Source organism: Phyllostomus hastatus, unplaced genomic scaffold (assembly GCF_019186645.2).
Source record: "Phyllostomus hastatus isolate PE091 unplaced genomic scaffold, TTU_PhHast_1.1 phas_scaffold_555, whole genome shotgun sequence".
Classification (NCBI taxonomy): domain Eukaryota; kingdom Metazoa; phylum Chordata; class Mammalia; order Chiroptera; family Phyllostomidae; genus Phyllostomus; species Phyllostomus hastatus.
Genome location: NW_025334036.1, coordinates 548,996 through 564,612, shown reverse-complemented (window position 1 = coordinate 564,612; position 15,617 = coordinate 548,996). Strand labels below are relative to the sequence as shown.

The 15,617-nt window shown below is 47.1% G+C and overlaps 1 protein-coding gene across 2 annotated transcripts in view; it reads right to left on the bottom strand.

The window, feature by feature from the left end:
• Positions 1 to 9,221, bottom strand: part of UBE2Q2 (ubiquitin conjugating enzyme E2 Q2) — a 34,478-nt gene extending 25,257 nt beyond the window's left edge. For both annotated transcript variants that reach the window (XM_045825013.1, XM_045825015.1), the window contains exons 1-2: positions 8,873 to 9,221; positions 1,935 to 2,036 (exon numbers count right to left, since the gene is read on the bottom strand). In XM_045825013.1, coding sequence (XP_045680969.1) covers positions 1,935 to 2,036; positions 8,873 to 9,046 — 276 coding nt within the window. In that variant the 5' untranslated portion in view covers positions 9,047 to 9,221. The remainder of the gene's footprint in view (positions 1 to 1,934; positions 2,037 to 8,872) is intronic.
• Between the last annotated feature and the right edge of the window lie 6,396 nt (positions 9,222 to 15,617).

The following is a 15,617-nucleotide window of genomic DNA, read 5'->3' as shown; positions in this document are numbered from 1 at the left end:
AAAGAGAAGGACAGAAACATCGATGGGTTACTTCTTGTAGGTGCTCCAGCTGAGGACCACAAGGCAGGCATGTGCCCCAAATGGGAACTGAACCAGCGACCTTTAGCTTTGCAGGATGACACCCAGCCATCTGAGCCACATTGGCCAGGGCTGTGAGCATTTTTTTGATGGGATATTTCAGACACTGGAAAACAACCCCACTCATTTATACCATCACAAAACTTATACTTTAGATCTTTAGAAAAGGAGGCAGCCGGGAGGGCGCCGTCGTTCCTTCCCTGTCCTGTCACCCTCTGCTGGAGATGAACACACTTCCTCTGACTTCACATTTTTACCTCTAACCTTCGTCACTCTCAGACTAGCCTTTCCTTTGAAAATGCTCTTTAAACTGGTGTTCTTCTGTTCTCAATTTTAGGAACAAGTATGTTTAAAACACTTATAACATATTTTGACAGAAATCTGAGATAAGACTCTGACCTCCCCAAATGGTCAATTCTCCCAGTACAATTAACAGAATAATCCGTCCTCTCCTTCTTTAGCACTTTACCTCCACTGAACTTACACTAAGTTCTCAATCGCACGGCTCTTTCTAAACCCCCACCACCTTTGCCCACACCATCCAGCGCCAGCACTGGGTGCTGCATCTCCTATCTAGTTGAACAAATCTCCCTCCATTGCTTTTTCCCAACTTCATTATTATTTTTTATTATTTACTCTTCAAAACAAATGTTAGATTCATTTTCTCAAGTTTCAAAATTATGACTGTTTGATTTTTCTACTGGAATTGCATTCAATTTATAAATTAACATGGAGCTCTGGAGAGAATTAACGGATTTAAAATACGAAGTCTGCCCACCTAGGACCACACTGAGTCATTCACTTGGCACATCTCTGTGATGTTCTTGATACACTTAAGTTTATTCCTAGTATTTCATTTTTTAAATTTAATTGTAATGGTCAACAAAATATTTTTCTACTGTATTTTCTAGTTGAGTATAGCTGATTTGGGGGGAAATACTGATTTATATATAATAGCACTTTTAACCAGTCATCTTAAAAATTGTTTTTCAGTTGATTCCTTTGAATTTTTTAAGGTAAATAATCACATCACCTGCAAATAATGACTAATATTTTTCTATAAGGACTTTATGACATCATGGGAAAATGCAATGATAATGTTAACTTTAAAAAATGATAAAAGTATGTAAAACATGATCTCTATTCTTTAAACACATATATAAAAGTATGTGTATTTTACTAGCAAAGAAAAAATACTGAAAGAAAAAATACATCATGTCAACAACAGTTACAGCAAGCTGACATATTATGGAAGATTGTTCTTTTCTCATTTTTAAAATTTTACTAGTTCTCTCACAGAGGTTACTGATTAGTTTTATAATCAAAGAAAATTATTTTTAAATGGAAAGTTACATTCTCTTATACATGTGTATGGGTGTTACATAATTTATAAGCGTGAAAACTTCCTGTGCATACTTTTGGCTCTCTCTGCAGTTCCAACTCCCGAGAGAAACAGTGATTCCCTAATGGACGCGTGGACGTCATGTTGCCATTATCGGCCCTCATGTCTACCTTTCGCCCTTTTCCCTTTTCCCACTCCCCTCCCTGGCCAGTGGTCCCTACCAAAAATGCTTGCTTGATTAATGGCTAGAATTCATGGAGAAAGAGAACACCTAATTCCTGATGCAAATTAAGACTATTCCTCATGGGGAATAAAAAAAGAGAAACCAGGAAGTAAGCAGTAGATTGTGAAGTACTAAAACAAAAACAAATTAAAAAACCTGGTCTCTAATTGCTCTAAGATTATCAAATAATCATTAATCAGGCTTTTTACATCATATTACCTCTTAACATTTAAGTTCTATCATGCAACATTCATGAGGGAAACCAGAAAGGAGAATGGCTTATTTTCTCACCGAACTGTTGTTCTTAGTATCTTCCAGACGTTCCAGAACTGAGGTCAGATTTGGGTCATCAGAGTCCACAAACCATATCGGTGAAGACGATGGGTAAGATTCCTGTTACAGAGACACCTAGTTAAACACCCTTGAAACAGATGAACCTGCTATGCAATTAAACCACACTGCGCAACGGTAAGACAACCACGGATTCAAGTACAATATGCCAGGGGGAAGAAGGGCAACATACTAAAATCCACATATGGAAAAACAAATTTCCTCTTATGGATTTCTTTTAAAGACTTTATTTATTTTTAGAGAAGGGAAGGGAGAGAGAAAAAGGCCCCTATCTGGGGACCTGGCCCACAACTCAGGCAGGTGCCCTGACCAGGAATTGATCTGGCAACCCTTTGCTTCACAGTCTGGCACTCAATCCACTGAGCCACACCAGCCAGGGCTGGATTTAAAACAAAACAAAACAAAACACAGTTTAATGGAATCTTGCCTGCTCCATGTTATATAACATATAAGTCTAAAAACAAACAAAAAAATGATTTTACCCAGTAAGCAGTATGATTTAAAACAAACAGAAGATAACACACTGCAAGAGTTATGTTTTACCAAAAGCAGAAGAAAATGGAATTCGAGCACCAAGAAAGATGGGCCGCCTTCTGTCATGGCCTGAATTCTCAGCTATAACGTTTTTAAAGGATTTAAAATCTGGAATCATAATAAATCTTTTAAAAAGCAAAAACAAATTTTGAAAAACAACCTTGAAATACAATCTATAGATTCAAGCTTTACTACATTTGCCTTTTTTAATATAAAAAGCTACATTTCTAAACTGTGTAGATGACATCTATGATTTTTTTTAAAAAATCAAGCAAAGGACCATATGTCTAAACCCATGAATTCAAATTCTTACAAATGCTAAAAATGACGTTAAAAAGTCTATTCACTATCCTCATTGCTTTCTGAGTAGCGTAAATACAGCAGTTACTTAAGATTTACTTCAGATTTTTCTCCATTACAAAATTGGCCCTAAAATCAATCCTTTAAATTATTTTTTTCTAGTAATTTTCCACCCCTTCTTAGATTCTAGGGAGGAATGTAGTTTCTAAAGGAACAGACTTCTTAAGTGAGGTTAAGATTACTTCTTTTTTTTATTTTTTATTTTTTTAAAAGATTTTATTTATTTATTTTTAGACTGAGTGGAAGGGAGAGAGAAAGAGAGGGAGAGAAACATCAATGCGTGGTTGTCTCTCACACGCCTCGTTCTAGGGACCTGGCCAGCAACCCAGGCATGTTCCCTGACTGGGAATCCAACTAGTGACCCTTTGGTTCGTAGGTCGGCACTCAATCCACTTAGCCACACCAACCAGGGCAGATTACTTCTTTTTAAAAATATATTATTTATTTTTTTAAAGAGAAGGGGAAGGTGGGAGAAAGGGAGAGAAACATCACTATCACATTGCCCAGTTGCACAGCCCCCAACTACGGGCCTGGGTCCATAACCCAGGCATGTGCCTTGACTGGGAATCAAACCAGTGACCTTTGGGTTTGCAGGACAACACCCAATGCACTGAGCTACACCAGTCTGGGCAAGATTACTTCTAAAATATATCTGGTGTTAGAAAGCAGAAGGAACAGTGACATGGCTCACCGTATGGCTCCTTTTAGCTTTCACTTGTCGTAGCGGTGGGGTTTGAGACAGGCAGTCTCCTTGAACAGCCACTGCCTGTGTGCCACAGCTCAGAGGCCAGTGGTGTACCTGAACACTGTGTGGACCGCCTCTAAAATGCTCCCAATGGCCTTGCCTGGGTAGCTCAGCTGGTCAGAGCATATTCCGGATTTCCCAAGGCTGTGAGCTTCATCCCCATCAGGGCACATTACAAGAGTCAACCAATGAATGCATATAAGCAGAATAAGTGAATTCAATGAATTCAATAAGTAGAACAAAACAAATCAATGTGTCTGTCTCTGTCTCTCCCCCTTTCCTCTCTCTTTGTCTAAAATCACTACTATAGAAAATTAAAATATGAAATAAAAGCTTGAAGGGTGAGTTGTCTGTGACCACCATCAGAAAAGCTACCATAAGTGGGCAAATTTCAACAAGTTCACCACCACTACCATTTGGAACCACAGAATGGTGTGTTGTCCTAATGCGAGGTGTCGCAACTCAAGGCCAATCGAACAAATGTCTTTGCCTGCCAGTGCTTAGGAAAAGGAGTTTCTGTCTCGTTCAAAAATCCACCATGTGACCAGTGTGTGGCTCTACACTCTGTAAGGCAGCCGCCAGCCAACTGCCCACCAGAATGCCCAGTTTTTGGTACTTTCCCAAATGACTGAACACGGCCATCTCTGAGGATTTCATCACTTTTTGAAAATTTGTGTACATACTTCTTGTTATAAGAAGGATTATAACAGTTATAATTTCTTCTGGAGGCCAATTAAGGGACACATTCCTTTCACAATTTGCTGTTCAATAAATGTGGAGTGGAAAATGAAATAAACTCACGGAATTACCATCCAGTACCTTAATAAAATTCTAACCTTCTGATAACATTAAAAGAAAGTTACAAAAAGTCAGAAAAAAGGAAATTGCTCCCTGATAATTAACCACTTTACAAGTAAACAACTAAGTATCTAACATGACCAAAGCCCACAGAAGCAGAATGGGAACCCTAACATGAGGGAAAAAAAATTTAAAAAAAACAAAATGCACACATACCCCTGAGATCAGAAAAATGCTTAAGCATTCCGAGCAGCAAATTACAGCTAATCAGAACATTCCACATGCCCTGACCGGTGTGGCTCAGTGGGCTGGGTGTCATCATGCAAAGGAAAAGGTCACCAGTTCCATTCCCGGGCAGGGTACATACCTGGTGTGGCCAGGTCTCTGCTTGGGGGTATGTGAGAGGCAACAGACTGATGTTTCTCTTACACGTGGACATTTCTCTCCCTTTCCTTCTTTCTCCCTTGCCCTCTCTCTAAAAATAAATAAAATTTAAAAAAAAACAAAAACCTTCTATGTGAAGGAGGCAAAAGACAATGGCTAAAGAGGATTCCAATCACCTAATGTTCAGGGACCAGTGGGTGGTCCCTGAACATTAGGTGATTGGTTCAGAGTCTACTATCTTCCAGAATGATCTTTTAGAAGGCAGCAGAGAACACAGTTTACAAGGGCCTTGACAAAAGGGGCTCCTGCTTTACCACTCTGGCTCTCAAGTAATGCTTTACATTCAGCAGTGACTGTCTCAATTCAACTGCCCACCCCTCAGCTAGCTGACATTTATCTAACACTATCCTTTTCCAGGTCTAAGGAAGTTTAACAAAACAAAAAATCAAGTTACTATGGGACACACCATTCATAACCTGGAAACCTAAGTCTCCTCTTCATATGTCTGTTCCTTTCAAGGAAGGGCACAGAGAAGGGGATGAGGGAGGATAGATAACAACTTGGAATTTGACTCTATATTATGAATTGGTCAGATGAATGAAAACAATGACTCCTCTGGCTTGAAAGTACCACTTAGGTGCTTACTGTGACAGTTCTGATATTTCCAAGTGATTGTCTCAGAATTTAATTTGGAAAGGCAATCTGTCCCAGGAGGACAGACCAAAGAAAAGGTCTTGGGCTCTTTAGTCAAGTTTCATTCATTATTTCCTTTGCATAACCTCAGCTAGGCACCTTTTCATCAGTGTCAAGACCAGAAACACAGAAAATTAAGAAATTGACAGCACTGATTTATTTCCCATGAAAAGCTACCTGTGTCTTGACCAAGAATCAAACCAGCACTCATCACTTTTACATTTACAGAGAACATTACCATTGGTACAGAGCTTTCTTATATATGCTTTCACATGAGGCAAAAAGATTATCTATTACATAGAAAAACAGAATTGGTTTGCTTAAAGTCTCAACTACTTTGGTTAAGGTCCCTGCTACTAAGTAAAGAATAAATATTTTTCTCTCCCATAAACTCAGAGCTCTAACATTTTTTAATTTAGTATCTTCCTGCTGGGAGGGAGGGGGGCTTTTGGCCAATGATGAATAGAAATTTAATTAAACAAAAAAGTTCCACTACAAGTAGCCTGGCAAATAGCCACATATGCAGAAAGAGTAAGGATTTATGATACACAAATAATAAAGTATGAGGGTTTATTAGTTTACTAGCTAATTTACTTCTTGGTGGGGGGGGTTCACTGTAACACAGCAATTTCCTACCAAAAAGTCCATAAAAGGAGTAACGAAGTTGCCAAATGTTTCAAAAGGCCTAAAATGTTATGTTAAATGTTTCAAAAGGCCTAAAAGAAAACCGTGCATGAGCTCCCAATAAGGCCGCACAGGTTATTAAAACAAGCTGTTTTGCCTGCAGGTTCGCTCACAACAACAGGACGCGAGCACTGACTGGCAACCAGAGCTCTTCACTGAACATGGAAAACCAGTACCTAGGTTTTCATGACAATCTTTCTATCACAAGTTCATTTTTTCATTACTAAAAAGACTCCTTGAAGTTGCAAATAGCACTCTTGGCCCTTCATATTTAAGACTAGGACAAATTTATTTTTTAAAAAATGTAGCTCAATTCCTTTAGCCTAGAGAGCAAAACATCAACGTTTTGTTTTTCACTTCTTAAAACTGTCTTTTGTATGAACTTGAAGTCAAATTACAGATTTCCTATCAAGCCCTCAGTGACCCCTTAAATACTTCTGCACTGTCCACAACACTATCTTGATGTTGTTTGTACACACTTTGGACAAACTTCTGACAGTTAACTTACACGATAGTCACGACTTTTGTTCAATAGAATACAGCTAGAACAGTTGAGTTCTACTCAACTCAATAGAACAAATATTTACTGAGCATTTACTGAGTGAAAGATGAAACGCATAATTTATAGGATATTCTCTCCTGCCATCATAAAAAAAGATGAAAGACAAACATCCAAAACAATAACAACAGAACATACGGAAACATAAGCAAAGCAGTAAATAGTAAGGACGATAAAAGGGGAGGAGGGGAGACAAACACAGCGTGAACTGAATATGACCAGAGGCCCTGGAGTGATGGTCAGACGGGCGAAGACGACTGGGGTGGAGTGTACGGGCACCTTCCCACAGCACAAACTGCTGGTGCGGAAGCCTGAAAGAAGAAGGGGCACAGCACCTTTGGATGATTATCTGGAAAGCACGGCACACAGGTGTGTAAGGAACAGCCAGTGAGGTACCATTCACTCCAACATGACAGAAACTGCGAGAGGATGCTCCTTGGTAAGACAGAGCCTAGCATCGCAATCCGAGCAGTGTCTCCTGGTGGCACCGCTATGCTGGTGCCCGCCAAATCCCCTCGTCACTGGGTGTCTAACTCACTTCCCGCTGCGCTTCCTAATCCAGGTCATCATCGCTCAGCATCTCTGTGCGCGGCAGCCTCCCTCCAGCCTGGTTGTCAATGGGGCCCTGCTGGCACTAGAGGTGGGATGAGTCTTTGTCGTGGCAGACTGCCTGAAAATTACACGTCATCTGGCATCCCTGTACCCGCGGCACTAACTGCCAGCCCCGCAGCACCGCCACCGGGATGGCCAAACCACGCACACCTTCCCGAAGGCACCCGGTGCGGAGCCCCACTCCTCGTCCTGGATGGCAGACACAGTCCCCTGAGTTGTGGGCGTGTCGAGCGGCCGGCTCCCCACGGCCGCCGAGTCCACTCTCCCACCGTGCTGCGCACCAGCCCCGCCGTTTCCTGGCCGTGCCCCAGATTCCACCGTCCGAGAATAATCACCGCGGAGGTCGGGCTCCTGGCTCTCGCCCACTGCCTGTGCTCACTCCTGCTTCCTGCTTCCCATTGTTGGAAAATTTTCCCCTCCGCGCTGGGCTTCTCACGTCTCCATCCCGACGTCTCTCCACTTCTGAGCAACCCACCCCGTCTCGAGCGTCGGTGTCTTCCTCCGCCGAGTTTCCTCTGCGCGCAGTGCTCTCCGGCTCCCTTCGAAATTCTACTGCACTCACCTGTGACAGCGCGGCCACTGCCCGGCTCGCCGCCTCTGCAGCGCCCCCAGCCCAGCGCAGCCCACAGTGAGCGCCCCCTGGGGCTTCCCTGGCACGGCAGAACGGGGTCACACCTCGCTGCAGAAACCGGAGCCCCAGGAAGACGGAGCTCTGAGAGAGCGGGGACTGCGCTGCCCCGATCCTGCATGGCTATAGTACCCACGGCACTTAGATGCTCAATAAACCACTCCGTCCTCCGCCAGCAGAGCGCTTGCCCGAACTGGTTTTTCCGGAAATACACAGCTGCTCCTCCGGAGAGCACTCAGAAACCCATTTTCATGGCAATCGTGGCCGCTTCCAGGCCTCGGCCAACTCCCGAGCGGCCGCGGACTTCCTCACGCAGGAACGCGGAGCGGCCGCGGGGCCTGGGTCAGGGCCGCGGTCCGAGGGGCACGTCCGCCCCACGGGTGGTCCCCCGGCCCGGGGCTCCCAGGAGCCTCCCACGTCCCTGAGAGGCAGCGGGAGGGTCCCTGCGGCCCCGTGACAGGAAGTGGACGGTCCCCACTCAGGGCACCTGCGCGGCCGGCTGCACGGCGCCCGATCTCCCTCAGACGCCCCGGGTTCGGGTCAGCTCCTCCCGACACGCGGACGTGAAGAGGCGCCGGCGGGTGCGCGGCCTGACACCCTGAGTCGGACAACTCCGGGGCCTCTCCCGGTCCCCGGTCCTCACCGCCCGTCCCCGCCACCCGCACAGCCGAGCACGGCCATGGCGACCCCGGCGCGCCGCCGCCGTCCCCTCAACTCCCCGCACCCCCCTCACCCCGCGGCGACCCGGCTGCGAAGGAGCAGCGGCCCAGCTCCGGGGCGCCCAGCCTCGCGTGGCGGCGGCCGGCCCCGGCCGGGCGTCTTTGTCCGGGCCACCCCGTCCCAGGTCCCCCGGCCCGGCCCGGCCCGGCCCGGCGCCGCACCGTGATGTTGCAGTGCAGCGTGAGCGCCGCCGAGGCCGCGCCGCTCGGGGGCCGCACCAGGAACTGGCAGTGCAGCTCGTCCAGCTTCCAGCTGACGATGCGGAACCGCTCGTGGTTCTTGTCGAAGATGGACGCCAGGAACTTCAGCTCAGCCTTGAGCCCCGAAACCGACATCCTCCCCTCATCTCCGGCCGGGAGCCAGGCCCGCGCCGCCGTCACGGCCGGAAGAAGCTGAGGGCGGCCGGCCGGGCAGCGGCCCTTTGTAACCGACGCGGCCGGCAGGAGGCGGCAGCCCGAGGCCGAAGTGGGCTACACGACACCGCCCCGCCACCGGCAGAGGCCGCCCGCCCCGCCCTCCGCCCCGCCCTTGGCCCCGCCCCTGCCGCAAAGCCTCGCCCCGCAAGGCCCGCCCCCGCCGCAAGCCACGCCTCCGCTGCCAGCGCCCCCACGGGGTCCTGCCTCGCGCTCTACCCTGGGCGACGGCTGGTTGGTGTCGGGTCACGCTCCGCTCATCCGGGGCCCCGGCTCGCTCCGCATTCACTCTCTCCCTCCTATGGAGCCTTTGCCCTGGATCGCACGCCGGCAATAGCGCTCTCACCTCCGTGCGGCCGCCGCGCTGACCGTGCCCTTTAAAGTACCATGCGGCCACCCTGAACCACATCGGCACCTATCGCTATCTGACCTTTTTCCCCCGCTCATTTGTTCATTGTCTCTGCCCAACACCAAGGTCTTATTCAGAGCCGCAACCCCAAGACCTAGAACAAGGCCTTTACTATGTCGGCACCCAACGTGACTGAATGGACGCTCCTGTCTGGAATCCCAGCACCGACGCCGCCCCTGGCACATGCTAGGGCCTCTGCAAATGGATTGGTGCAAGGGAAGGGCCTCTTGCTGGGTTTAATGCTCTGCGGTGCCATTTTGAAATTCTCAACGATTTTTCAACAGGGGACCCTGCGCTTTCCCTTCACACTGGTCCTGACTAGAGTTACCTAGCCGTCCCTGCCCCTAAACATCTCTGATTCAGGATCTCCCTCCCAGTGGTCTCTAGTCTACTGGTCCCTTAGCTGACAAAACACAGAACACAGGAGATACGAAGTCCACTGATTGAGGAACATTTCAAATGCATTTATTTGTTTTTACCTCTCAGATATCGCCTTCTAGTGCTTCTTAGCCTTTCAGGGAGTCACGGACCCCTTTGAGAATCTAATAAAAGCTATGATCTGTCTTCCCTGGGTAAATACTTCCCCATGCAATGTGTATTTATGGGGGTTCATGGGCCTGGTACTGGAGATACCACCTCGAACTGGGACTGAGAGGAGAGGGGGTTCCAGCCCCAAGCTCTCAGAAATAACTGGGATACTGCATTGGCATTATGGCGGAGGCAGGCACAGGAGAGGCTGGCTGCTTTTGCCTTCACTCCCACTTTGGGACCCTAAGAGGCATGGAAGTCACAGACAAGGATCGGAAACAAAGGGGAACAACCTGTTCAAAATTTGGTGTGATTGACAAATAAAATGCCTTGAACCAGTTATTTGATCTAAGCCTTCTTTTATCTCTAAATTACTAGGAAAAAATCAAGAGCTTTATAAATTACAAATGCTTTTACTAGTTATATCTCAGAAATAAATAAATAAATAAATAAATATTTCACAATCATTTTTTAGTATCTGCTGTGAGTCAAGCCCTAAGAGGGCCAGAAAAATAAATAGAGTCCTTGAATTTAAGAAATTTAAAGTCAAGGAACTTCTGGCCAAGATGGAGGCGTAGGTAGACACACTGTGCCTCCTCGCACAACCAAAATAAGGGCAACAACAATTTAGAAACAAAAAACAACCAATACCGACAGAAAATTGAACTGTATGGAAGTCCGACAACCAAGGAGTTAAAGAAGACATATTCATCCAGACCAGTAGGAGGGGCAGAGTTGGGCAGCCGGGCGGAGAGGGGTCATAGCAAAGCGGTGACTGGTAGACCCTGGGCATTCAAGGCGGCGGCTGGCAGACCCAGCGAAGCGGCAGATTGTGGAGGGGTGCGGCACACAAGGCAGCTGGCGGACTGGATGGTCTCACATTCTCGCGCAAATGAACCACGCGAAACTGGGGAGCGAGGCAGGCCACGCAACCCAGGGTCCCAGCATGAGGAAATAAAGCCTCAAAACACCAATTGAAAACACCTGTGGGGGTTGAGGTGCCGAGAGGAACTCCCAGCCTCACAGGAGAGTTCCTTGGAGACACCCACGGGGTCCTAGAATGTACACAAACCCACCCATACAGGAGTCAGCACCAGAAGGGCCCTATTTGCTTGGGGAAAGCAGGGGGAGTGACTGAAATCCAGCAGAGAGCAGAGCAAGCGCCATTATTCCCTCTCTGTCCGTTGCCCCACATACAGCATCATAACCCAGCGACTGGGTTGCCCCGCCCAGGTGACACCTAAGGCTCCACCCCTCAGTACGTAATAGGAGCGCATCAAGACAAAGAAAATGACCCAAACGAAAGAATAGGTCAAAGCTCCGGAAAAAATACAACTAAGCGACAAAGAGATAGCCATCCTATCAGATGCACAGTTCAAAACATTGGTGATCAGGATGCTCACAGAATTGGTTGAATTTGGTCGCAAATTAGATGAAAAAATGAAGGCTATGCTAAGTGAAATAAAGGAAAATATACAGGGAACCAATAGTGATGGGAAGGAAACTATGACTCAAATCAATGGAATGGACCAGAAGGAAGAAAGAAACATCCAATCAGGAAAGAATGAAGAAACGAGAATTCAAAAAAATGAGGAGAGGCTTAGGAACCTCCAGGACATCTTTAAATGTTCCAACATCTGAATTATAGGAGTACCAGAGGAGAAGAGGAAGAGCACCAAGTGGAAAAGGTATTTGAACAAATAATAAAGGAGAACGTCCCCAATCTGGCAAAGGAAATAGACTTCCAGGAAGTCCAGGAAGCTCAGAGAGTCCCAAAGAAGCTAGACCCAAGGAGGAACACACCAAGGCACATGATAGTTACATTACCCAAGATTAAAGATAAGGAGAGAATCTTGAAAGCAGCAAGACAAAAGAAGAGAGTTACCTACAAAGGAGTTCCCATCAGACTGTCAGCTGATTTCTCAAAAGAGACCTTTCAGGCAAGAAAGGGCTGGAAAGAAGTATTCCAAGTCATGAAAGGCAAGAACCTACATCCAAGATTGCTCTATCCAGCAAAGCTTTCATTTAGAATGGAAGGGCAGATAAAGTGCTTCTCAGATAAGGTCAGCTTAAAGGAGTTCATCATCACCAAGCCCTTATTTTATGAAATGTTAAAGGGACTTATCTAAGAAAAAGAAGGTAAAAAACATGTACAGTAAAATGACAGCAAACGCACAATTATGAACAACCACACCTAAAACAAAAACAAACTAAGCAAACAAGTAGAACAGGAACAGAACCACAGAAATGGAGATCACATGGAGGGTTAGCACCAGGAGAGTGGGAGGAGGAGAGAGGGGTAAAGGTACAGAGAATAAGTAGCATAGATGGTAGGTAGAAAATAGAAAGGGGGAGGGTAAGAATAGTATGACAAATGTAGAAGCTAAAGAACTTATAAGTATGACACATGGACATGAACTAAAGGAGGGGGGAATGTGGGTGGGAGCGGGTATGCAGGGTGGAGGGGAGTGAAGGGGGGGAAATGGGACAAGTGTAATAGCATAATCAATAAAATACACTTTTTAAAAGAGAAGCTTAAAGTCTAGCATTGGAAACAAAATACTGTTTCCTGGTTCTTTAGGCTGCAAATAACAGAACATAGCTTAGAAGATAAGGAAGTGTATTACTTCTCATCCCAGAAAGCCCACACAGGGAAGGCTCCAGGACTGGCCGACTAGAGAGCTTCAATAAAGTCCTCCAGAATCTTCCCATCTCCTTTGTTAGGAGGAGCGCTGTTAGCCACGGCTGCTCCTGTGGGTCACATCCAAACATGGCTGTATTGACAATCAAAAGGACTATTTCTTCCATGTCTCCTTCCAAGACACGAGGACCTGTCCAAAAATCCCCCCAACAGACTTCCCTTCCATGTAATTGTCCAGAAAAGTCTCACATGCCCACCCCTCAACCCATCACACATCAATGGACAGGACCCGTCATCCGGGAAAGAAGAGGCATCGGGAAGTCAACCACAGTGTCTGCTACGGACACATCAGATAACGTGTGACAAGGTGCTTAAAGGACTGACCTACTACCTAGCACAGGAGGAAGAAATCAATTCCAGAAATTACCCGCACAAAAGTACGGCCCTGTTCAGAGGCCGTCCAAGATCCTGGCTGGTTACACAGTCCAGCAGGGGCCATGAAGAAGACACAACTGAGGTGTTACTGGGGACCTGATGCTGGAGCCCTGAGACACCATGCCCGGGGCTATAGTTTCATTCAGTGGGAGTGACCACTTCTAAGAAGATTAATCTGGCACTAGTGCACAAAATGGATTACAGTGGGTTTAAAACTGTTAAGTCACCACCAAAAAGAGGCAGGAAATCCAGATTCTAGGTTGAGCCTGCTATTAATTCAAGGGGCCAAGTCGCATGAAGCTTGAATAGTGAGACATACTGGTGTGGGAGAAGTGGCCATGGGTGTGGAAAGGACTGTACCGGTTCTAGGGATATATCCGACATGTAACTGCTAGATCTTAGAGCTGATGCAGGGACGGACAGAGACAGAGACAGATAAACAGAGACAGAGAGAGACCTCATACTGAGTGAATGACCTTGACTTCAGCCAGACCAGGTTGGCGAGGGGCAAGACAGATAAATTCAGAAAGCAAGGGAGCACTGGTGAAAACTGGCCGAAAACTTTGACCTTGGAGTCCGGCCAGGTCACGCGTGAATGACCATGAGAATAACACAGGTGAGAGTCTACAAGCCTGCATGAAGAGAGAGCAACTTCAGCATGAAAGAAGGAGTGGAAGAAATCACAACTGGCGTGAACATAGAATTTTGAACTTCAGGAACTTGAATGTAGACTAATTGCGAAGGAGAGAATATTTCACACTATCCCGCTCCAACATCTCCTGGAAGGCTGCTCTCAAAGGTCATCTCTTTCACGAAGACTTCCCTCTTGAATGGAACCTCTCCTTTCCTCCAGCTGCCCGGTACCTCACCTGTTCCAGCACTTATTTCCTTGGTTTTGCCTTGGTTATGACTAGGTGATTTCCTACTTATCTCCTCTTCTACATTACAAACTCCTTGTCTCAGTTGCATTCCTGTCTATAGCAGGAAGCCCACCCTTAGGACACAGACAGCACCAGTGACCACTGAGTGAACACCACGTACCAGTGTGAGCGCCCTCCCTGTTAAAGGGACCGCAAGGAAATTGTGAGAGGGCTGAGACAGTCTCGCCAAAACCTCAGAAAAGCCGAGAGGACCGCTCCCTGTCTGAGGTGTGTCCACGTGGGCATGGGGCCACCTACGCCCAGATGACCACAGGGCTCCCCACGAGGCACAGGAAGTGGAGCCCATCCTGCTGAAGCCACCAAGTGACTCATTATTCTGCTGCAGCCAACTCAGCCAGAAACTGTCCTAAGGTGAAATTTTCACAAGTTTGGACCCTGGCTTATAATCAACCCCCTATCCTTGATTTTCGTTTCAGTGACCAGCTAAATCATTTCTCTGTTGCCTTGGTATCGGACTTCCAGACCAAGGTGTGAACACCTGGAAATCATATGAATTTGTGGTCAAAAGGCTCAGAAGCCAATTCCGGCTTCCCTGGTCACTCTCCATGGAACACGTGGCCAGTCGCACCCCTGAGTCTTGATTTCTCTGCGCGTTACACAATGTTCATACTTCCATCATTCAAACACTTACTTGGTTTCAACTACGTGCCAGGCGGTTTGCTAGCTCCAAAAGGAATAAAGTGTCGAGGGACGTGGAGGTGCGAAGGCAATGTGAACACCACAAAGACCAGAAAGCGTGGAAGTAGGAAGGCAAGCCGCACTTTTATTTTGGAATGGGAGGGTGGAATGGGGGAGGGAGGAATACTTTGTCTCCATTGAGAGGAAAGTGTTGGCATTTGGGGGTCGTGGTGGTGCGAGAGAGGGACTTGTTCTTTTCTTGTTCTGGCTTCCTGCTCCTGACAGCGTCCTGGTGGCAGCAGCAATTTCATGTGCAGTATTCAATCCCCCTGAGGCCCAGCCTCGCAGCGCACCCTGAGAGGTCAGCCCAGCTGCCCCAAATGCCGGTACCCTTTCCTCCTTCCCACCAGCCTGTCTCCCTCACGCAGCCCCTACCACCCTGCAGGCCGAAGGGAACTATGGTCTGTGGCCCCAGCACCCAAAGCAGAGTATAGGAGGGTAAGTTTGAAACTGAGAAACAACAGCCTAAGAACCAGCACAGAATTTGAAAATAAAGGTGTTCTGTGTTCTCAGGTGCCTGTGACGGAATAGACGCTGTGGTTATTCCCTTTGTATCTTCTCTCAGACTCTTTTCTTTTCCTAGGTGACCTCCTCCAGGCTTCAAGCACAGTCTCTGTGATATTACCCCACCTTTCTGTTTGCAAGGCACACCGGCCTTCTGCACGGCAGGCCTGTACACCCAACTATAACTTCTCCCCTTGTGTCCCAGGCCTGTTGCATTTAACGTGTCCAAACTCACTCTTTCCCCAGAGCCAGCTCCTCCTCCACCTCCCCTGGTTCCACAAATGCTCCACGACCCTCTCCCTCACTTTTTACTCCCATTTCATACCACGTTCTGTGGGCCTGCCTCATAGGTGTCCT